Here is a 15,422-nt window from a genome sequence, read left to right as displayed (position 1 = left end):
CTCTGAACAGCTGAAAGCCCGGCAGATTTAACGCGCTGTCCGGTATGGCGTCATTCAGCCAGGTTTCCGTGAAACACAGAGCAGCAGGGTGTGAGAAATCCTTGTTTGTCCTGGAGAGCAGAAGGAGTTCGTCAGTTTTGTTGGGTAGAGAGCGGAGGTTCGCCAGATGGATGCTAGGCAACGGCGTTCGAAATTCACGCTGCCTGAGCTTCACGAGGGCGCCGGCTCGCTTCCCCTGTCTGCGCGCCCTGAAGTGCTTGATCAGCGCCACTGCTCCGCCAACTACTATGTCCAGCAAAACATCAGAATAGTCGAAAACCGGTGAACTATCGGGTGGTGTGTACTGCCGAATGTCCAGCAATTCGTCTCTGGTGAAACTGATTGCAGGGATATAACTAAAGACAGGACAAACTAACAAAAACAACTGCAGAGCACGAGTTCCATCCAGCTGTCCAGCTGTAAAAGTGAAAAGACAACAGATGCACCATTTAGGTTCATTTCTTTAGGTTGTCACACCAGTAGATCATACTGGAACCTTTCAATTACTCTATTTGTCAGTATTTCAAGGTCCTTAAAACCATTTCTCTTCATATGTTGATGTTACTAGACAAACCCATTAGAGTCTTTGGAGTTCTTGCAGAAATGTATGGGTTCTGTTTCTTATCGACAGTTTCCAGGAAGTCCAGCTTTCACAAAGAAGCTCAATGACATTATTAAAGGAGTCAGTAATTCAAGTGTGATCAGTATAAGTCAAGTGTGTCTTTGTCATGATGTTGAAGAAGAGGGCTGGGCGAGTGTCAGAATAAACACCATCTGCTTCCTCTTTCTCATCACTCCTGCTTCATTACACACTCACACAGCATCTCTGAACCGTCTGATTTTGAGCAACAGATAAAATGGTAAGTTATTCTTCTATTACTTAATACCATCGCTAGTGGAGCTAAAGCAGCATCACTATTGCTCATGTTGGGAAATAAAAGCTCCTAAAAGTGTACACACAATAAGACTTCAAAGAATATTTTGTTTTTAACAGACAGAATGCTATTTTAAAATTCAGTGTTTTGTTGTACATATAATTTGTATATGAATGTTTGTATTTGTGTGTGTTTGTTTCAGGTTTTCGCTGTACCACAGAGGATCCTCCTTATCTGCCTGCTTCAGTTTTGCACTTGTGCAGTCGGTCAGACTGTGGACCCAAAAACTCTCATGAGTATTGTTAAGAACTTTGAGAATCAGTATGTTGCTTTGATTCAACATAAAAGTAGAATTTACAATCCCCCCCCCCCAAAAAAAAAAATGCTCATACACGATCAAAATCATGAAATGAATTATCAAATATAAGAAATATAAGAAATTATTTATAAAAATTAATAAGAAATTAAGAAATATATCAAGAAAAACTAACAACAGTTTTAAATCAAAATGTTTTGTCTTTTATAATTACACCATCATGCAATAATTTTAACATTAAAGTATTTTATCACTTTTAAATATATATAATGCATATTTTTCATACAATATTTGTTTTAAAATGTGAGAAATAAGCTCTTATAAAATATTACATTCCCACTGCTTTGTAATTTCCAGGTTGGGTAACACGGGACAATACGCTGTCGCCTTCAGAATTGAGAAGGACAAATGTCTTAAAGGTTCTGACTATCCAAGCAAGGACTTACTAACTAAAGTGAAAGAAAAACTTGAGCTGAAAGAGGTTTACCAGAGCGATGACCTCATTGCTGCAAATCCGAATGGAAAAGAACATTCAGAGTTTCGCCTGAAAAATTATCTGAAGAACATCTTGAAGGATGAAAATGAATGTGTGGGTTTTTTCACTGTAAATTCACCCTGTTTGAAAACATGCCTAGCAGAATCTGGGCCATACAGCGTTAAAGACAGTCTTGTACTGTTAGAAAAATATGTGGGTATTAAAGCCTTTGCATTTAAAAAAATTTGGACACATGATAAAAAGGAGGATGTAATAAAGAGACTGAAGGAAGTTGCACCTGATTTGCCATATTATCAGTGTGAGAAAAACAAAGCTAAATGTAATGGCCTGTAAGAAGAGTAATGCTTGACAGTTGCTTTCCTCACATATAGAAAGTTTTATTAAGCTGAGGATTTTTTTCTGTTTTAATTGCAGTAAACATTAAAATTGGCAAATAAAATCAATCATTTGTAAAAAGCATACATTTTGATATTGCATGCTTTATTAGATGACAAGTATTGTTAAAGTAAACTAATGTTAGCATGTCTGCTTACTGCTGGAGTGAATAAAAATACATTTTATTGAGCATCATTTGTGGTTTAACTATTATCTCATTATACGCATTATTCAGTCATATGGAGTGCCCATGTCTCTTTTAACTATGATATCCTTCCATTATTTTTTCACCTAAAAGCTGTGGCATGAAGATGAAATGCTACTTATATATATTAGCACAGATTTAGATGATACTTAGATTAATTAATTTATTTATTTTTTGATGAACAATAAAACCAAAAACTGAAGATTTTTTTGTGGTGTACCATTCATCAGTGTTTGTATCAGTAATGTAATCAATAATCAGTATTGTTCAATCAATATCATTATTCATAAACTTCTCAAGAAATAATTGTTTGACAAACTACTTCCTCTCACCGCTGCTTTCCGATGGATTGGAGAACATATACTCCGAGTCGCCCTGTAGTTTCACAGAATTATACAACCGCGAGCAAGTGAAAAAAGTGTCAAAAAAGCCGCGTCTGTTTAGGGAGGAGTGCGCACCGTCAGCAGGTTCGCGGTGTAGTGGCAGGCAAAGTATTGTTGAAGGCCGTTAGGGCCCAAAACGCGCAAATTTTAACGCGTCTAGAACGTGTTGTTTACGCGTGAAAAATCGGCACGTAATTTCCACGTAATCGACGCGTAAGTAACACGTTATAGACGCGTGAAAATTCGCGTTTTTGGCCCTTTTGGCCTTCCATAAAGTATGAACAAGGCTTCAACAGCACAAAACGCTTCCACTACGAGAGAAAGCGGCAGCTGAGCAGTTATGGGATTACATCTCTGCCGCAATTCTGCGAGCGAAAGATCATATTTTGAGCGCGCAAAAGTGCGTGAGTTTTGTGGAGAAAACGTTCGTTTCGCAAAGAAAAAAGTATTTCGAGCGCACGAAAATCAATTTTGCATTTAAAATAAGTTTTTGGATGTGTGCAGACCTTCTCTTTTGCGCGTGCGACGTTCCACTAGCTTGCTCACCTAATGCATGCACTTTTGTGCGCTCAAAATATGATCTTTCGCGCGCAGAATTGTGGCAGAGATCTAAGCCTATAAGCAGTGACTCCACCGCCTGCTGCCTCCAGTGTGAAAGGGCCTTTAGTCCGAAGTGTAGTCTGTCTCGGAGTGCGCGCACAAAAAACTGCCTGCCAACGTGCGAGTGTGAACTTGAATTTCCTTTCGTGCATACTACACTTATAAGAAGTGTGATTGCACCAAGCACATCACACTCTGTTACTCAACCATTCGTCCATGCTTCTTTTTCCACTCCAACATTTTCACACTAAAAGCTGCACGGATATATTTGCTTACCCCAATAGGCCTTTTTCTATGTAAATGATTTAGAAAATGTTCAATCAATTCACACTTGACTGAACTATTCACACTTTATATCATCGCCACGATATGTATTGTCATATCACCCAGCCCTAACATGCAATAATACTTTAAACACATTTGACAAGCTAATTGATAAAAAAAACAACAACAGATTAACTATCAAAACTGATTGGCTAACGCTATTTATTTCCCTTGTCAGTGCTTTTCTTCTTTCATGTTAACTGAAGGCAAATCTGAAAATTCACTATTTTAACTTTAATAAACAAGTACAACTGACCATGACATCCTCACCTCATCTTATTCCAGAAAAGTCGCTCACTCAATGCTGAATGGAATTGTACAGCTGCAGCTCATGTGATGGATGTTGGGGTTGGGGGAGGGGATGTGTTTGAACTAGTTGATGCACAAAATCAGCACCCTGATAAAGAGGTTGACAGGCACAAAGTATTGTATGTATTTTTAAAAATACAAAAATACAAATCTTAAATGGATTTAAATACAAATTTCATTAGATTTTTTCCCCAAAGGCTTTAAAATACAAAATAGTATTTTGTATTTCAAATAAATATTTTGAATACATGTATCTGAAATACTGCCCATCCCTGATTGCGACCTCACAACTGCAGATAATAAAGAACATTTTTGACACACAGCAAATGTTGAAATCATATTTCAATAATTACAATACAATCAGCATCAGGTTTATTAAAATATATTCACTTGGTGGGACTGTCAGTGTAGTGCTGATACTACAATTTTTCACAACAACAGCAAAAATAATAATAATAACATTGAAAATAATAATTTGTATAGGCCTATTTTTAAATAACAAATTTGTAATAGTATTTAAAGTAATAGTATTTTTAAAACATTACTTATTATATAATCACTTTTATTAAATTATATAATCACTTTGTTTTAATCAAATAAAAATATTTAGATATTATTTAATTTTTTAAATTTTAAATAATACATTACATTTGCAAATTGAAATTACAAATGAAAAATATAGGCTATTTTTTAAATTCCCGCAGCTTCATGTTTCCATCTTGTGTGATATTCACACACACACACACACACACGCGTGCACACACACACACACACACATACAAAAATAGTAAACTATTTTCACTCAGAAATTGCCTGTAAATTTCACAAACATTTACAAACAAACAGCAAGTAACAATGAATTAAATATGAAATTTTGAAGTAGAAAATCTTACATAGTATTTTCTTGTAAAACATACTCCTTTTTACACTGTTGAGAAGAACAAATGTCCTGCAGACCGCTTCTACCACTCTAATAAAATCTATTCACCTCTCAATGTGCTGTTGAACTGTCAGTCTGGTGCTGGTAAATGTATTTCATCCAGGACGAGTCTGTCAATCAAACCTGAACACACACACTGAGTCTGTGGTGAAGGTACAGCTGGTCCTCATCCACACCCACAGGCTCCCCGGGGCCCCGTCGCCTCAGACCCGCTGCAGGCTGACCCTCTCAATGGAGGTCAGGACTGCACTCATTGAAACTATTGGATTCAGTCAGCTGGAGATGAAACATCTCCCACAGCATATTACCCTGAGGAACACCGGCAGAGAGAGACTGTATGAGGGCAGAAGCATCCGGATGCATGAGGCAAGCCAGGTGTCAGGTGGAATTCAATCAATAAGAACATTTCAATTCATAGTGAGATGAACGTAAAACTGAAAAATGAGGTGTATAATAAAACGCCCCGGGTCGCTTCTGTAAACCCCCAGGATACTGTACTGAGTCCCAACAGATGCCCTGAGAATGTGTCCTTTCACCTCACAAACAGCTAAATATCGACACATTGGGTTCTTTTATTTGTGTCTTGATGTGGCACATCACCCACTCGAGTTTGGATGAAAGAAATGAAGCAACAGCGCGAGCGCGTCACGGTGGATTTGCCGCTGTTCAGAAAGACATTATGCTATTAATTTTGCCAGTTGTGTCGAGAAATGAACGCTAGATGGCGAAACAAGATCAGTCCATAATTCAGCGGTCTCAAAATTATCTACCTTTTCTGCTCAACATTAATGATAATAATAATAATGAATATTTTAATGAATACTTTGTTATTTATAATTTTATTCTTTATGAGCATTATCACATTTTAATATTCTTTTTAAACATTTAATCATTTTAATTAATGTTTAAAAATATAAAAAGATTAAAATAGTGCATGGTATATTCGATAAATATTTTAAACTATATACTATTTTAGTACTTTTTAAATATTTTTAAACAATAATTAAAATGATTAAAATAGCCTGATCTATTAATCTCAGTTAGATGACAAAATATTAGGCTATGCATACACATATAGGCTACACGTAAGTAATCACTTTTATTCATTATTTTACTGCTACTATTTATAATAATAAAAATAATAATAATACTGAAATATTTGTAGCAAATATTTTCTTCATATTATTAGATTAATATTTCAACCAATAAACTATTTTTTTAATAATATTTCATATATTTAAACAACAATAGGCCTATAAAATGAAGATTAAAATTATATCATCATTGTAATGGAATAAGTGTGTGTGTGTGTGTGTGTGTGTGTGTGTGTGATTCATCATAAATTATAATTGCTGTTTATTAACGAAGGTTGGAATAAAAAACGAAATGCTATAATAATCATATTATATCTTATTATATCATTATTTAACATATGGGCTATATCTAATTAAATGTTTTTTAAATTATAAATATTTGCGTTTTGTGTCCAACACTACTATTTTAAACTCCTTTTTCAATACCTTCAAACATAAAAAAATACTAATTCTATTACGAATAATAATTTTAATAACTGATCGCGACTCTCTTTCTTGATTGGCAGGCACGTCACCAGAGAATGCCACGCCCCCTCCAGCAGAGCTCGCGGAGCGCGCGTCTCGAGCGCCTCCAGATCAGTCGCGCGGAGCAGCGCGAGGAATAAACAGGATTAACGGAGAGACAGTAACGGGACGAATGGCGCTCATGGCCGGGATTATTTACGCTCTCACCTCGCTTTTCCTGGGGATTTGTGCAGGTCTTTCCGCTCCAAGGAATCATCCGGCGAATGAAGGTGAGAGGGGTTTGAGTAAAGAGGAAAAGTTTCGGGCGCAGAGTGAAAGACGCGCAAATACAAACAGTGGCGATCTGCGGCCAGTTCCAGAAAAAACTTCAGAAAGAAGCCTCCTTATCATTTTACCTACATTATCAAAGGCTTTTTGTAATATAATAAGTTCTTGTTGCAACTGATGTCTGGAAACATAAATAATGTAGGGCAATTGTCACTTTAGCAGCTTAAAAAGGAAATTAATACATAGAGATATGCCACATATTTATTATTCACATTTTACATTTTAGATATATAATTATTCACTATTTTGTTTATCCTTCCTTCCCCTAATTAGTATGTATAATGTCTCAAATCTTTAGTTTTAACTTTAAAATGATTTGGGCGTTTTTATCACAAGAATGCAATAGTAATAATTTGTTATCTGGAAATATAAACAATAGCCTACATATAATGTCAAACATCATAAAGACTGTATAAGGCTTTATAATTTACTGTAAAGGCTTTGTATTTAACTTGAAGATGATTTGTTGGCCTTAGGCTTTCTTGTGAAGCCTGGAGGGCTTTTTTAATGCATTACTATATAAGACAAAACAGTGTTTGCTTAATTTTTAAGAAAACAACACACTTTTCTTTACATTTTGGTTAATTTGCTAATTAATATTTGTAATAATTAGCCATAATTCCCTACTCAGTTCAGCGCTTGATCAAACCCCGTGCACTTGTCTGTCACTTTTCAGACACCTTTGCAGCGGTTGTCATTATTTATCAGAGATTTATGCCATCCAGCTTTCATCCTAGCATCAGTTTTATCACTGTGGGTAAGATGCACAGGCTTTAGTGATCTCATTCTCAGGTCCTCTGTGTTTTTCTCCTTCAGTCACGCTGCTGGATTCCAGATCAGTGCAGGGAGATCTGGCATGGGTCGCCAGCCCGACGGAAGGAGGGGTGAGTCGAGACCATCTCTCCGTCCCTCTTTCTCCAGCTTGACCTCATTAGTATTCAAACGTATAGTTTGAGCACAGTTTCATACGTTTAGATTGATACCGCATCTAAAAGCATCTAAAACCTAGAGCCTTTAAGGACGTACAAATGATTACAAATGAACTGAGATCCATATAATATTAAATTCATGGTTAATTGCATTGTATTTCTAATAAATGGCATGGATTTAAAGGTGTTTAACACCATCACATTTATTTAACGCATATATAAAGTTAATTAATTATACATTATAGCAGTTTCGTTCTGTTCTGCTTTGATGATAATTAAATTCAGCCATACAAAGAGTGCAGGTGACTTTATTTTTATTAGACCCATCTGGAGTTCATTTATAAATAATTTTGCCATTACTAATGTCTTTTTAGGCCGTTATTTACTGAGAAGCGCCATAGGATTGTGTTTGAGTATTAAATTTGGTGGTACACTTTTAAAAATCAAGGTTCTTTATTGGCATCAAAGGTTCCACAAAGAAACATTCATGTAACGTTTTTATTGCACAAAAGTTCTTCTGATTATTAAAATGTTCTTCACACTAAAAAATGGTTATTTTAAGAAGCATTTACTTAAAGGTATGGAAGGTTTCTGCCATAATTGTGATTGTGAACAGATTTTTATTTCTCAGTTCTGATTTTATAGTTTACAGTTTAGACTTTTTTCTCACAATTATAAATTTTCAGAAGATAAAAAGTCAGAATTGTGAGATATAAACTTGCAATTGCAAGAAAAAAGTCAGAATTGTTAGAAGTCGCATGTAATTACCTTTTTTGTTTTTTATTCTGTGGAGCAAACAAAAAAAGTGGGACAGTCTTTGCTCAGAATTGTGAAAAAAAATCAGAATTGTGAAATGTGAACTTGGATTTGTGAAGAAAAAGTCAGACTTCTGAGTTTATATCTCACGATTCTGAGTAATTTCTCAGGATTGAGAGAAAAAAGTCAGAATTGTGTGATAAAAACTTGCAAAAACTTTTTTATTTTTTCATCCCATTGCTGGAACCCAAAATAGTTCTTCTATAGCATTGCCATTAAAAAAAAATTCTCAGTGTACCCTCACAATTTTGGTTCAGGTCTTCAGAGAGCCTCAAGTTTGTTTACATCTCATATCTAAAAGCATTTTATATTTTAGATGCTGTCAGTATGTTGATATTGTCCGTTTCAGCTTCTAAAAATGTTCATGTCACGTATGAATACCTACAAATACAAGTGAGATCAGCCTACCCTGTCCACTTCTCTGGGATGTAAATTTGGAAAGCTAGGTTACAGCGACGGGCGTCAAATTTCCTAAATAGTAGAGGGAGACAGAAATGCCCTTTGTTAGGAAACTCTATCCCTTTTCTCTCAAAAGAGGTAGGGGGCGAGACTTGGCAACCCAGAGGCAGAGAAAAGGTCTGTTTGAGTGTGTGTGTGTGTGTGTGTGTGTGTGTGTGTGTGAGATTTTATACCGAGGGGGTCAGCGGGTTCTGTCCGATAATGTATGCTTTTGCACTGTTTGGAGCCCCTCATCACCAATTAGCCATTTAACATCTTCAGATCAGGTGCATCTAAATGACCACATCAGCCATTCAATAAAACACACAGAATCCCCTTTCATTCCGGAGCAGCTCGGCTTCCTTTCGCATCGATCCAAGTCTCATTGAGCTCCTGAGTTCCTCTGCCTCTGTGATCTTCTCCGTGATGGACAGGCCTTTGGCACGGATGGTGGGCGGGTATTCAGACTTTAATATGGCCAATTAGCTCCTTTCTCCTCTCGTCCCGCTATCGGCAGCTCTGGGTTCTTATCTCTGCGCTGCTCCTCTGGGCCTACGTAGTTACACAGATGAAGGGACGAGCCGAACGGAGACGATCACGCTCCCTGACAGACACCAGATTGCTGTCAGTCTTATTATCTCAGAAATGCTCAATTAGTTTTAGCGCACTTTGAATAATTCCTGGAGATTATTCAGGGCCGTCAGGATGATCTTAGTGGGACCGTGGCTGCTGATATCACACACAATAATTTTTCAACAGATTTTTTTTTGCGTTCTAAAAATTGCAAATTAATAATTTGGTAAATTTGTAGATCAGTCTGTGCCTGTTAACTGATATGTGTTCATTTGTAATCAGTTTGGATAAAAGCATTTGCTAAATGAATAAATGTGTATGTAGTTCATGGTCAAAGGCAAATTATTAATGCACATACATTATTGGTCAAAAATTTGGAATAATTACGAATGAATAATTTCATGCTCACCAAGGCTGCATTTATTTGATCAGAAATACAGTAAAAGTGTAATACTGTAAGATATTATTACAGTTTAATGGAACTGAATCATATTAGAATGATATCTGACTGAGGATCATGTGATACTGAAGACTGGAGTAATGATGCTGAAAATTCAGCTTTGATCAGTGATCACAGGAATAAATTACATTTTACAATATATTCAAATAAAAGTCTGCTATTTTAAATTGTAATAATATTTCACAATATTACTGTTTTTTTACTGTATTTTTGCTCAAATAAATGCAACTTTGCTGAGCATAAGGGACTTATCTCAAAGACTTTTATTATACCAAACTTTTGAATGGTAGTCTAAGATAAGATGCGATATTTCCCGTTCAGACTCTTGGGTATCAACATTTAAATTTGTGTTTATATGGTGTTCAATTGCTTTAATACAAATCATAAGTGCTGATTAGATGATGAAAACTCAATGAGTCCAATCAGCTGCTGCAATGCTGGTTTAGCAGAGGCTGAGAAGTGTTGTAGTTTGCCACGTTTTATTTATTCTATCTTTATTTTAAAAAAGGAACTTGACTTTTCGTGAGTAAAAGAACCAGCTCATCATTCGAGTCAGTTGTTCGTGAATGGAATCGCTTGCGCTGTTTCTGTTTCTCTAAAAAGAACCAATGTAAAAGAGTCATTTATTTGTGAATCGGACTCATCGGACAACATTACTCGCTGATTAACCACTATAGTATGATGCATTGTTGTGGAAACTAACTAGCCAGTCACAACTGTTTCCCAAACACGGTCGCATCTCCGTCGTTTGAACCACATTGGTTCAACAATATAGGGCCGTTGTTAATGACGTCACACGCATGTGGTGGAGTAATAACTTCTGCTAATTAATTGATTCGAGTTCTGAGATACTGCTGTATTGAACATTAAGCTGCCTTTCCACTGTCTTCGACATTAGGATACGATTGTCGCATTTCTCCCCCTAGTGGCAGTCGCACTGAACTTTCAGATTAGTTGTGAAGCAACTGTTACCCTCGGCTTATTCTCCATGGTAAAATGAACGATTTTAATGAATATAATGACTGTATGAAAATATCCACACAAAACAAATGACCAATTATGGGGCTCCCACACTGTTTACGTCATACTCCAGGGTTCCCCCTTAGCATTATCCACATGCACACAGTGCTTATTGAGGACGTACTAAAATATATTGTGCCCAAGAGCATAATTTATTTAAATCCATTAGGGTTGGGCCGATAGACAGACATCACGATGTTGAGCCGGCATTGTGATCCCCCCCCCCCAATCCGCCGCATCCCAATTCCGTGTTCGGAAAGAAAATTAAGTGTACTACGGAACCGCTAAAGGGAATAAATAGTCTACGAGATGGGAGGATTAAAAAAAATATTTCAATACTTTCTCTCGCAATTATATCGTTGGGTAATTATACTGTATATAAATTGCGGGCATCAGGGAGACGCAACTAATATGCAGGGCATTGAAACCGCTTTCGAATGCGCGTGCTCATTTTACTTTCACTTTCACTTTCGAGATTCGCGATCACACGGACTCTATACTATGGAGCGGCCTTACCTACCACACATTTTACAAGATTAGATATTTGTCAGTGTGGTGCTCAGTATCTGCAAATCATTCGACATTGTCCTATCAGTCACCTCTCCTTATTCTGTGTATGTGGTAAGTGAACTTTCATGTACTGTGATGTAACAGTCTACCGCTAGCAAGCGGCTAACCATGTCCCTTTAGTTGCTCCGTAGAACGCGTTATTTGTTTTCCGTGCCTTTCTGCAAATGGATTCAAGCTTCGGGCACACCCCCTAACCCCGCCCCCCGATGTCATTGTCCATCATGATGTTTCACTGTAGATGCCAGTTTGGTAGACATGCCCAACCCTAAAATCCATATGTCTTACTAACAAGAAACTATGCTTCTAACCACAGGTTGAGAGCTGTAGCAATTTTTTTTTTTGCATTGTTTGCATTCTAAAAGATTTCAATTTGACATTGAGAAGGTCTTGATTTCCCTAATTTCTAACATTGTTCTTTTGCTGTCCTGTGCAGTGGGAAGAGGTGAGCATCATGGACGAGAAGAACATCCCCATCAGAACATACCAGGTGTGTAACGTGATGGAGCCCAATCAGAACAACTGGCTCAGGACTCACTGGATCCGGCGTGGCCCGGCACAGCGGATCTACATCGAGATTAAATTCACTCTGCGTGACTGTAACAGCCTGCCCGGCGTAATCGGCACCTGCAAAGAGACGTTCAACCTCTACTACCTCGAGTCCGACTCCGATAACGAGCGCTACGCTCACGAGAGCCGCTTTGAGAAGATCGACACGGTGGCGGCAGATGAGAGCTTCACGCAGGTGGATATTGGTGATCGGATCATGAAGCTGAACACTGAGGTTCGGGACGTCGGTGTTCTGAGCCGCACAGGGTTTTATCTGGCCTTCCAGGATGTAGGAGCCTGCATCGCTCTGGTTTCCGTTCATGTGTTTTACAAGAAGTGTCCATTAGCCGTGAGGAACCTAGCACAGTTTCCTGACACAGTAACCGGGGCCGACACATCGTCACTGGTAGAGGTGCGTGGCTCCTGTGTGAATCACTCGGAGGAGCAGGAGGTTCCCAAAATGTACTGCGGTGCAGATGGAGAGTGGCTGGTGCCCATTGGGAATTGCCTGTGCAACCCTGGATACGAGGAACGGAATGAGCAATGTCAGGGTAAGACACTTGTGATGTTACACTCAAACTAGACTAAATGATCTTGGGCACATTTTAGAATTGACTCCATTACATCAGTTGGAATTTTGAATTGAATTGGTCACACCCCCAGGAAGTTGTCACTCTCTCTGTTTTTAACCTTCAAGTTTTTTTAACTCTCAGAGACCAAAGCATAGATATTCACATGTATTATATGTACATTGTATTGTAGCAGAAACAGGCTTTCATACAAAAGTTCAGAAAACACACTTTGTACTAGAGGTCTACACGGAGTACATTTTTTACATTTCTCGGTTCTGCACGGGCCCGGGTCCAACTTTCAAAATAATAGACGGGTCCGGGTCGGTTCAGTGTAGCACATTTACGGGTCTCTTCGGGTTCGGGTACGAATTTTTGGACCCGTGTAGACCTCTACTTTGTACCATTCATTGAGTTCACAGTTTGAGTCCTAAAACAAAGCAGTTTTCTAAACTTAGAAAAATATTCTTAATTATGTATGTTTAGAATTTCAGGGCCTTTTCCTTCCTGTCACTAGACATATAAATAAAAAAGCGCCAAATGCTTACTTTGTAAATAGATTAATTTGTTTCAGAACTGTTAAGAATTGTGTCTAGCGCCAGTTAATATGCCTATTTTTTCCCCCACCAAAACTGTTGTAGTCATACATTTCAGAGTGTCATCTACTGTTATGTGTAGTTTTTGCCCATATTTAGTGAAAGTTAGGTATTATTTAATTGCTTTATACAAATGATGCAATTCTGCTATGCTGGGTCTCTTAAGGGTTAAACTTTTTAAATTGAAAAACGTTACCTTTATAGTGAAAAATGACTTAAATATGGAAGCTTGTTTCCACCATGGAATAAACAAATTAAAAGATAATTGTGACTTCTTATCTCACAATTATGACTTTTTTTCTCAAACTCAGAATTGCAGGATATAAACTCATAATTCTGACTTTTTTTTCTTGCAGTTTCGAGTTTGTATCTTGCAATTCTGACTTCTCACAATTGCGAGAAACAAATTCCAATTGCAAGTCCATTTCTGAGGAAAAAAAAGTCAGCTCACAATTCTGACCTTTTCTTACAATTGCAACTTTATATCTCATAATTATGTCTTTATAAATCACAATCGCGTGTTATAAAGTCAGAATTGCAAGATGTAAACTCGCAATTGCGAGAAAAAAGTCAGAATTGTGAGATAAAAAGTCACAATTACCGTTTTTATTTTTATTCAGTGGCGGAAACAAGCGTCCATACTTTAAAATTTGAATTTTTAAATTAAGGTTAATTTACGTTTGAATGACCTCAAGTTGAATTCGGGAACTGAACACTTAATTTAAAAGGATTCTCAATTCACTTCTGAATGGTGAACAACACTTCCGTCCATCCATCCATCCCTATGTCTTTTTTCTTGTCCTCTCAAGCACGAGTCTGTCATCAGTTGGTAATAAGAGTGGTTCTGATTGGTTTATCAGCATTTGTGATTGTGTAATAAGGAGGACTGAGGTCTCTCCTCCCATGAGAACAAGAGATGCTGATTACAAACACAGAGTAGAAGAAAGAGGAGGAGAGGCTGTAAATCCACGAGTGCCATCCTCACCCGAGCGTTCTCATGGAAATAACTTCATTATAATCATACTAGTTGGGCTCTGGACTTTGTAATTAACAGATTTTTTCAACTTCATTCCACATAATAGGATGTGACTCACTGTGGACGTGTGTGAGAGAGAGAGAGAGAGAGAGGGATCGCGAGAGAAAGATGGAATGAGTCGAGGCATGTTATCAAGAGTCTAAAAATGGCAGAGGGCCGTAAGTGTGATGAATGGATCTGTTGGAGGAGAAAAAAATGTAATTAATTTATATTTTCTTAAATATTATAAAATGTAATTATATATTCATTGTTGTATTATCTTTTATATATAATATTAATATTAAAGTAATATATATTAAATATTTAAATGTATTATGTTATTGTATGTTATATTATAAGTGTGTATTATACTGTATTATTATGTACAATATAAATATTACAATAAATAGTATCTAATATATGTATATATGTATAATGGTGAACAAATGGTGAAATGTAAGACATTTGCACACCATATAACCATGTCTAACAAGAGAGCTCATGTGCTTTGTGTAGCTCTAAATGACTACTTTATGGGAAAATTGGTTGCTAAATACATTATATAAATAGAAAATCAATGCATGTTACTCATTTGAAAAGTTATCTTGGTATATACGGTGTGGAAAGAAAGTAATGCATTACTTATTTCTTACTGAGGAGTTGCAGTGCATGTGAAAGTATCGACGCTATTGTTGAGCTGACGCTGTGCTGACAGGAATCTGCCGTTGCAGTCGAGTCTCGGGGTTCTGTGAGAGTTTTGGGGGTTCGCCGGGGGGAGCTGAAGAAGAGGTCCGGGGCAGGTCAGAGGTCACTGACTCTTTCATCCATCTCTGACGCTCGGCTGACAGCTGGAGAGGATAAATTTATTAAGACATCAAAACTCTTGACAGCTGGGCTTCCACGGGATGCCATGGAGACACGGGAGCTGTGATCCCGGCTCCTGTTCTCTATAAGGGCCCGATGGGGGACTGCAAGAGAGAAGCTGCTGTTTGTTCTGTGTGGTTTAGAGCCGCCTGTTGCATGTGCACCCACAGGACAGATAGATCTTTACAATCTCATTCAATTTTTCTAGACAGAAATAATATTAAATGGAGAACAAATTGAGAGTTTTGCTTATTTCTTCTGATTAATCTCACATGTGT

General features: G+C 37.3%; 1 protein-coding gene across 1 annotated transcript in view; it reads left to right on the top strand.

Moving 5' to 3' along the window:
* Positions 1-6,560: 6,560 nt before the first annotated feature.
* LOC107739924 (ephrin type-A receptor 4-like) overlaps positions 6,561-15,422 on the top strand; it is a 40,761-nt gene continuing 31,899 nt past the window's right edge. Inside the window, exons 1-3 of the mRNA XM_016552176.1 lie at positions 6,561-6,690; positions 7,565-7,632; positions 11,988-12,651. Of these exons, the coding sequence (XP_016407662.1) occupies positions 6,594-6,690; positions 7,565-7,632; positions 11,988-12,651 (829 nt within the window). The 5' untranslated portion in view covers positions 6,561-6,593. The remainder of the gene's footprint in view (positions 6,691-7,564; positions 7,633-11,987; positions 12,652-15,422) is intronic.

The sequence above is a fragment of the Sinocyclocheilus rhinocerous genome, unplaced genomic scaffold (genome assembly GCF_001515625.1).
Source record: "Sinocyclocheilus rhinocerous isolate Xijiao unplaced genomic scaffold, SAMN03320098_v1.1 scaffold1126, whole genome shotgun sequence".
NCBI lineage: Eukaryota > Metazoa > Chordata > Actinopteri > Cypriniformes > Cyprinidae > Sinocyclocheilus > Sinocyclocheilus rhinocerous.
This window is presented reverse-complemented; position numbering and strand designations above follow the sequence as displayed.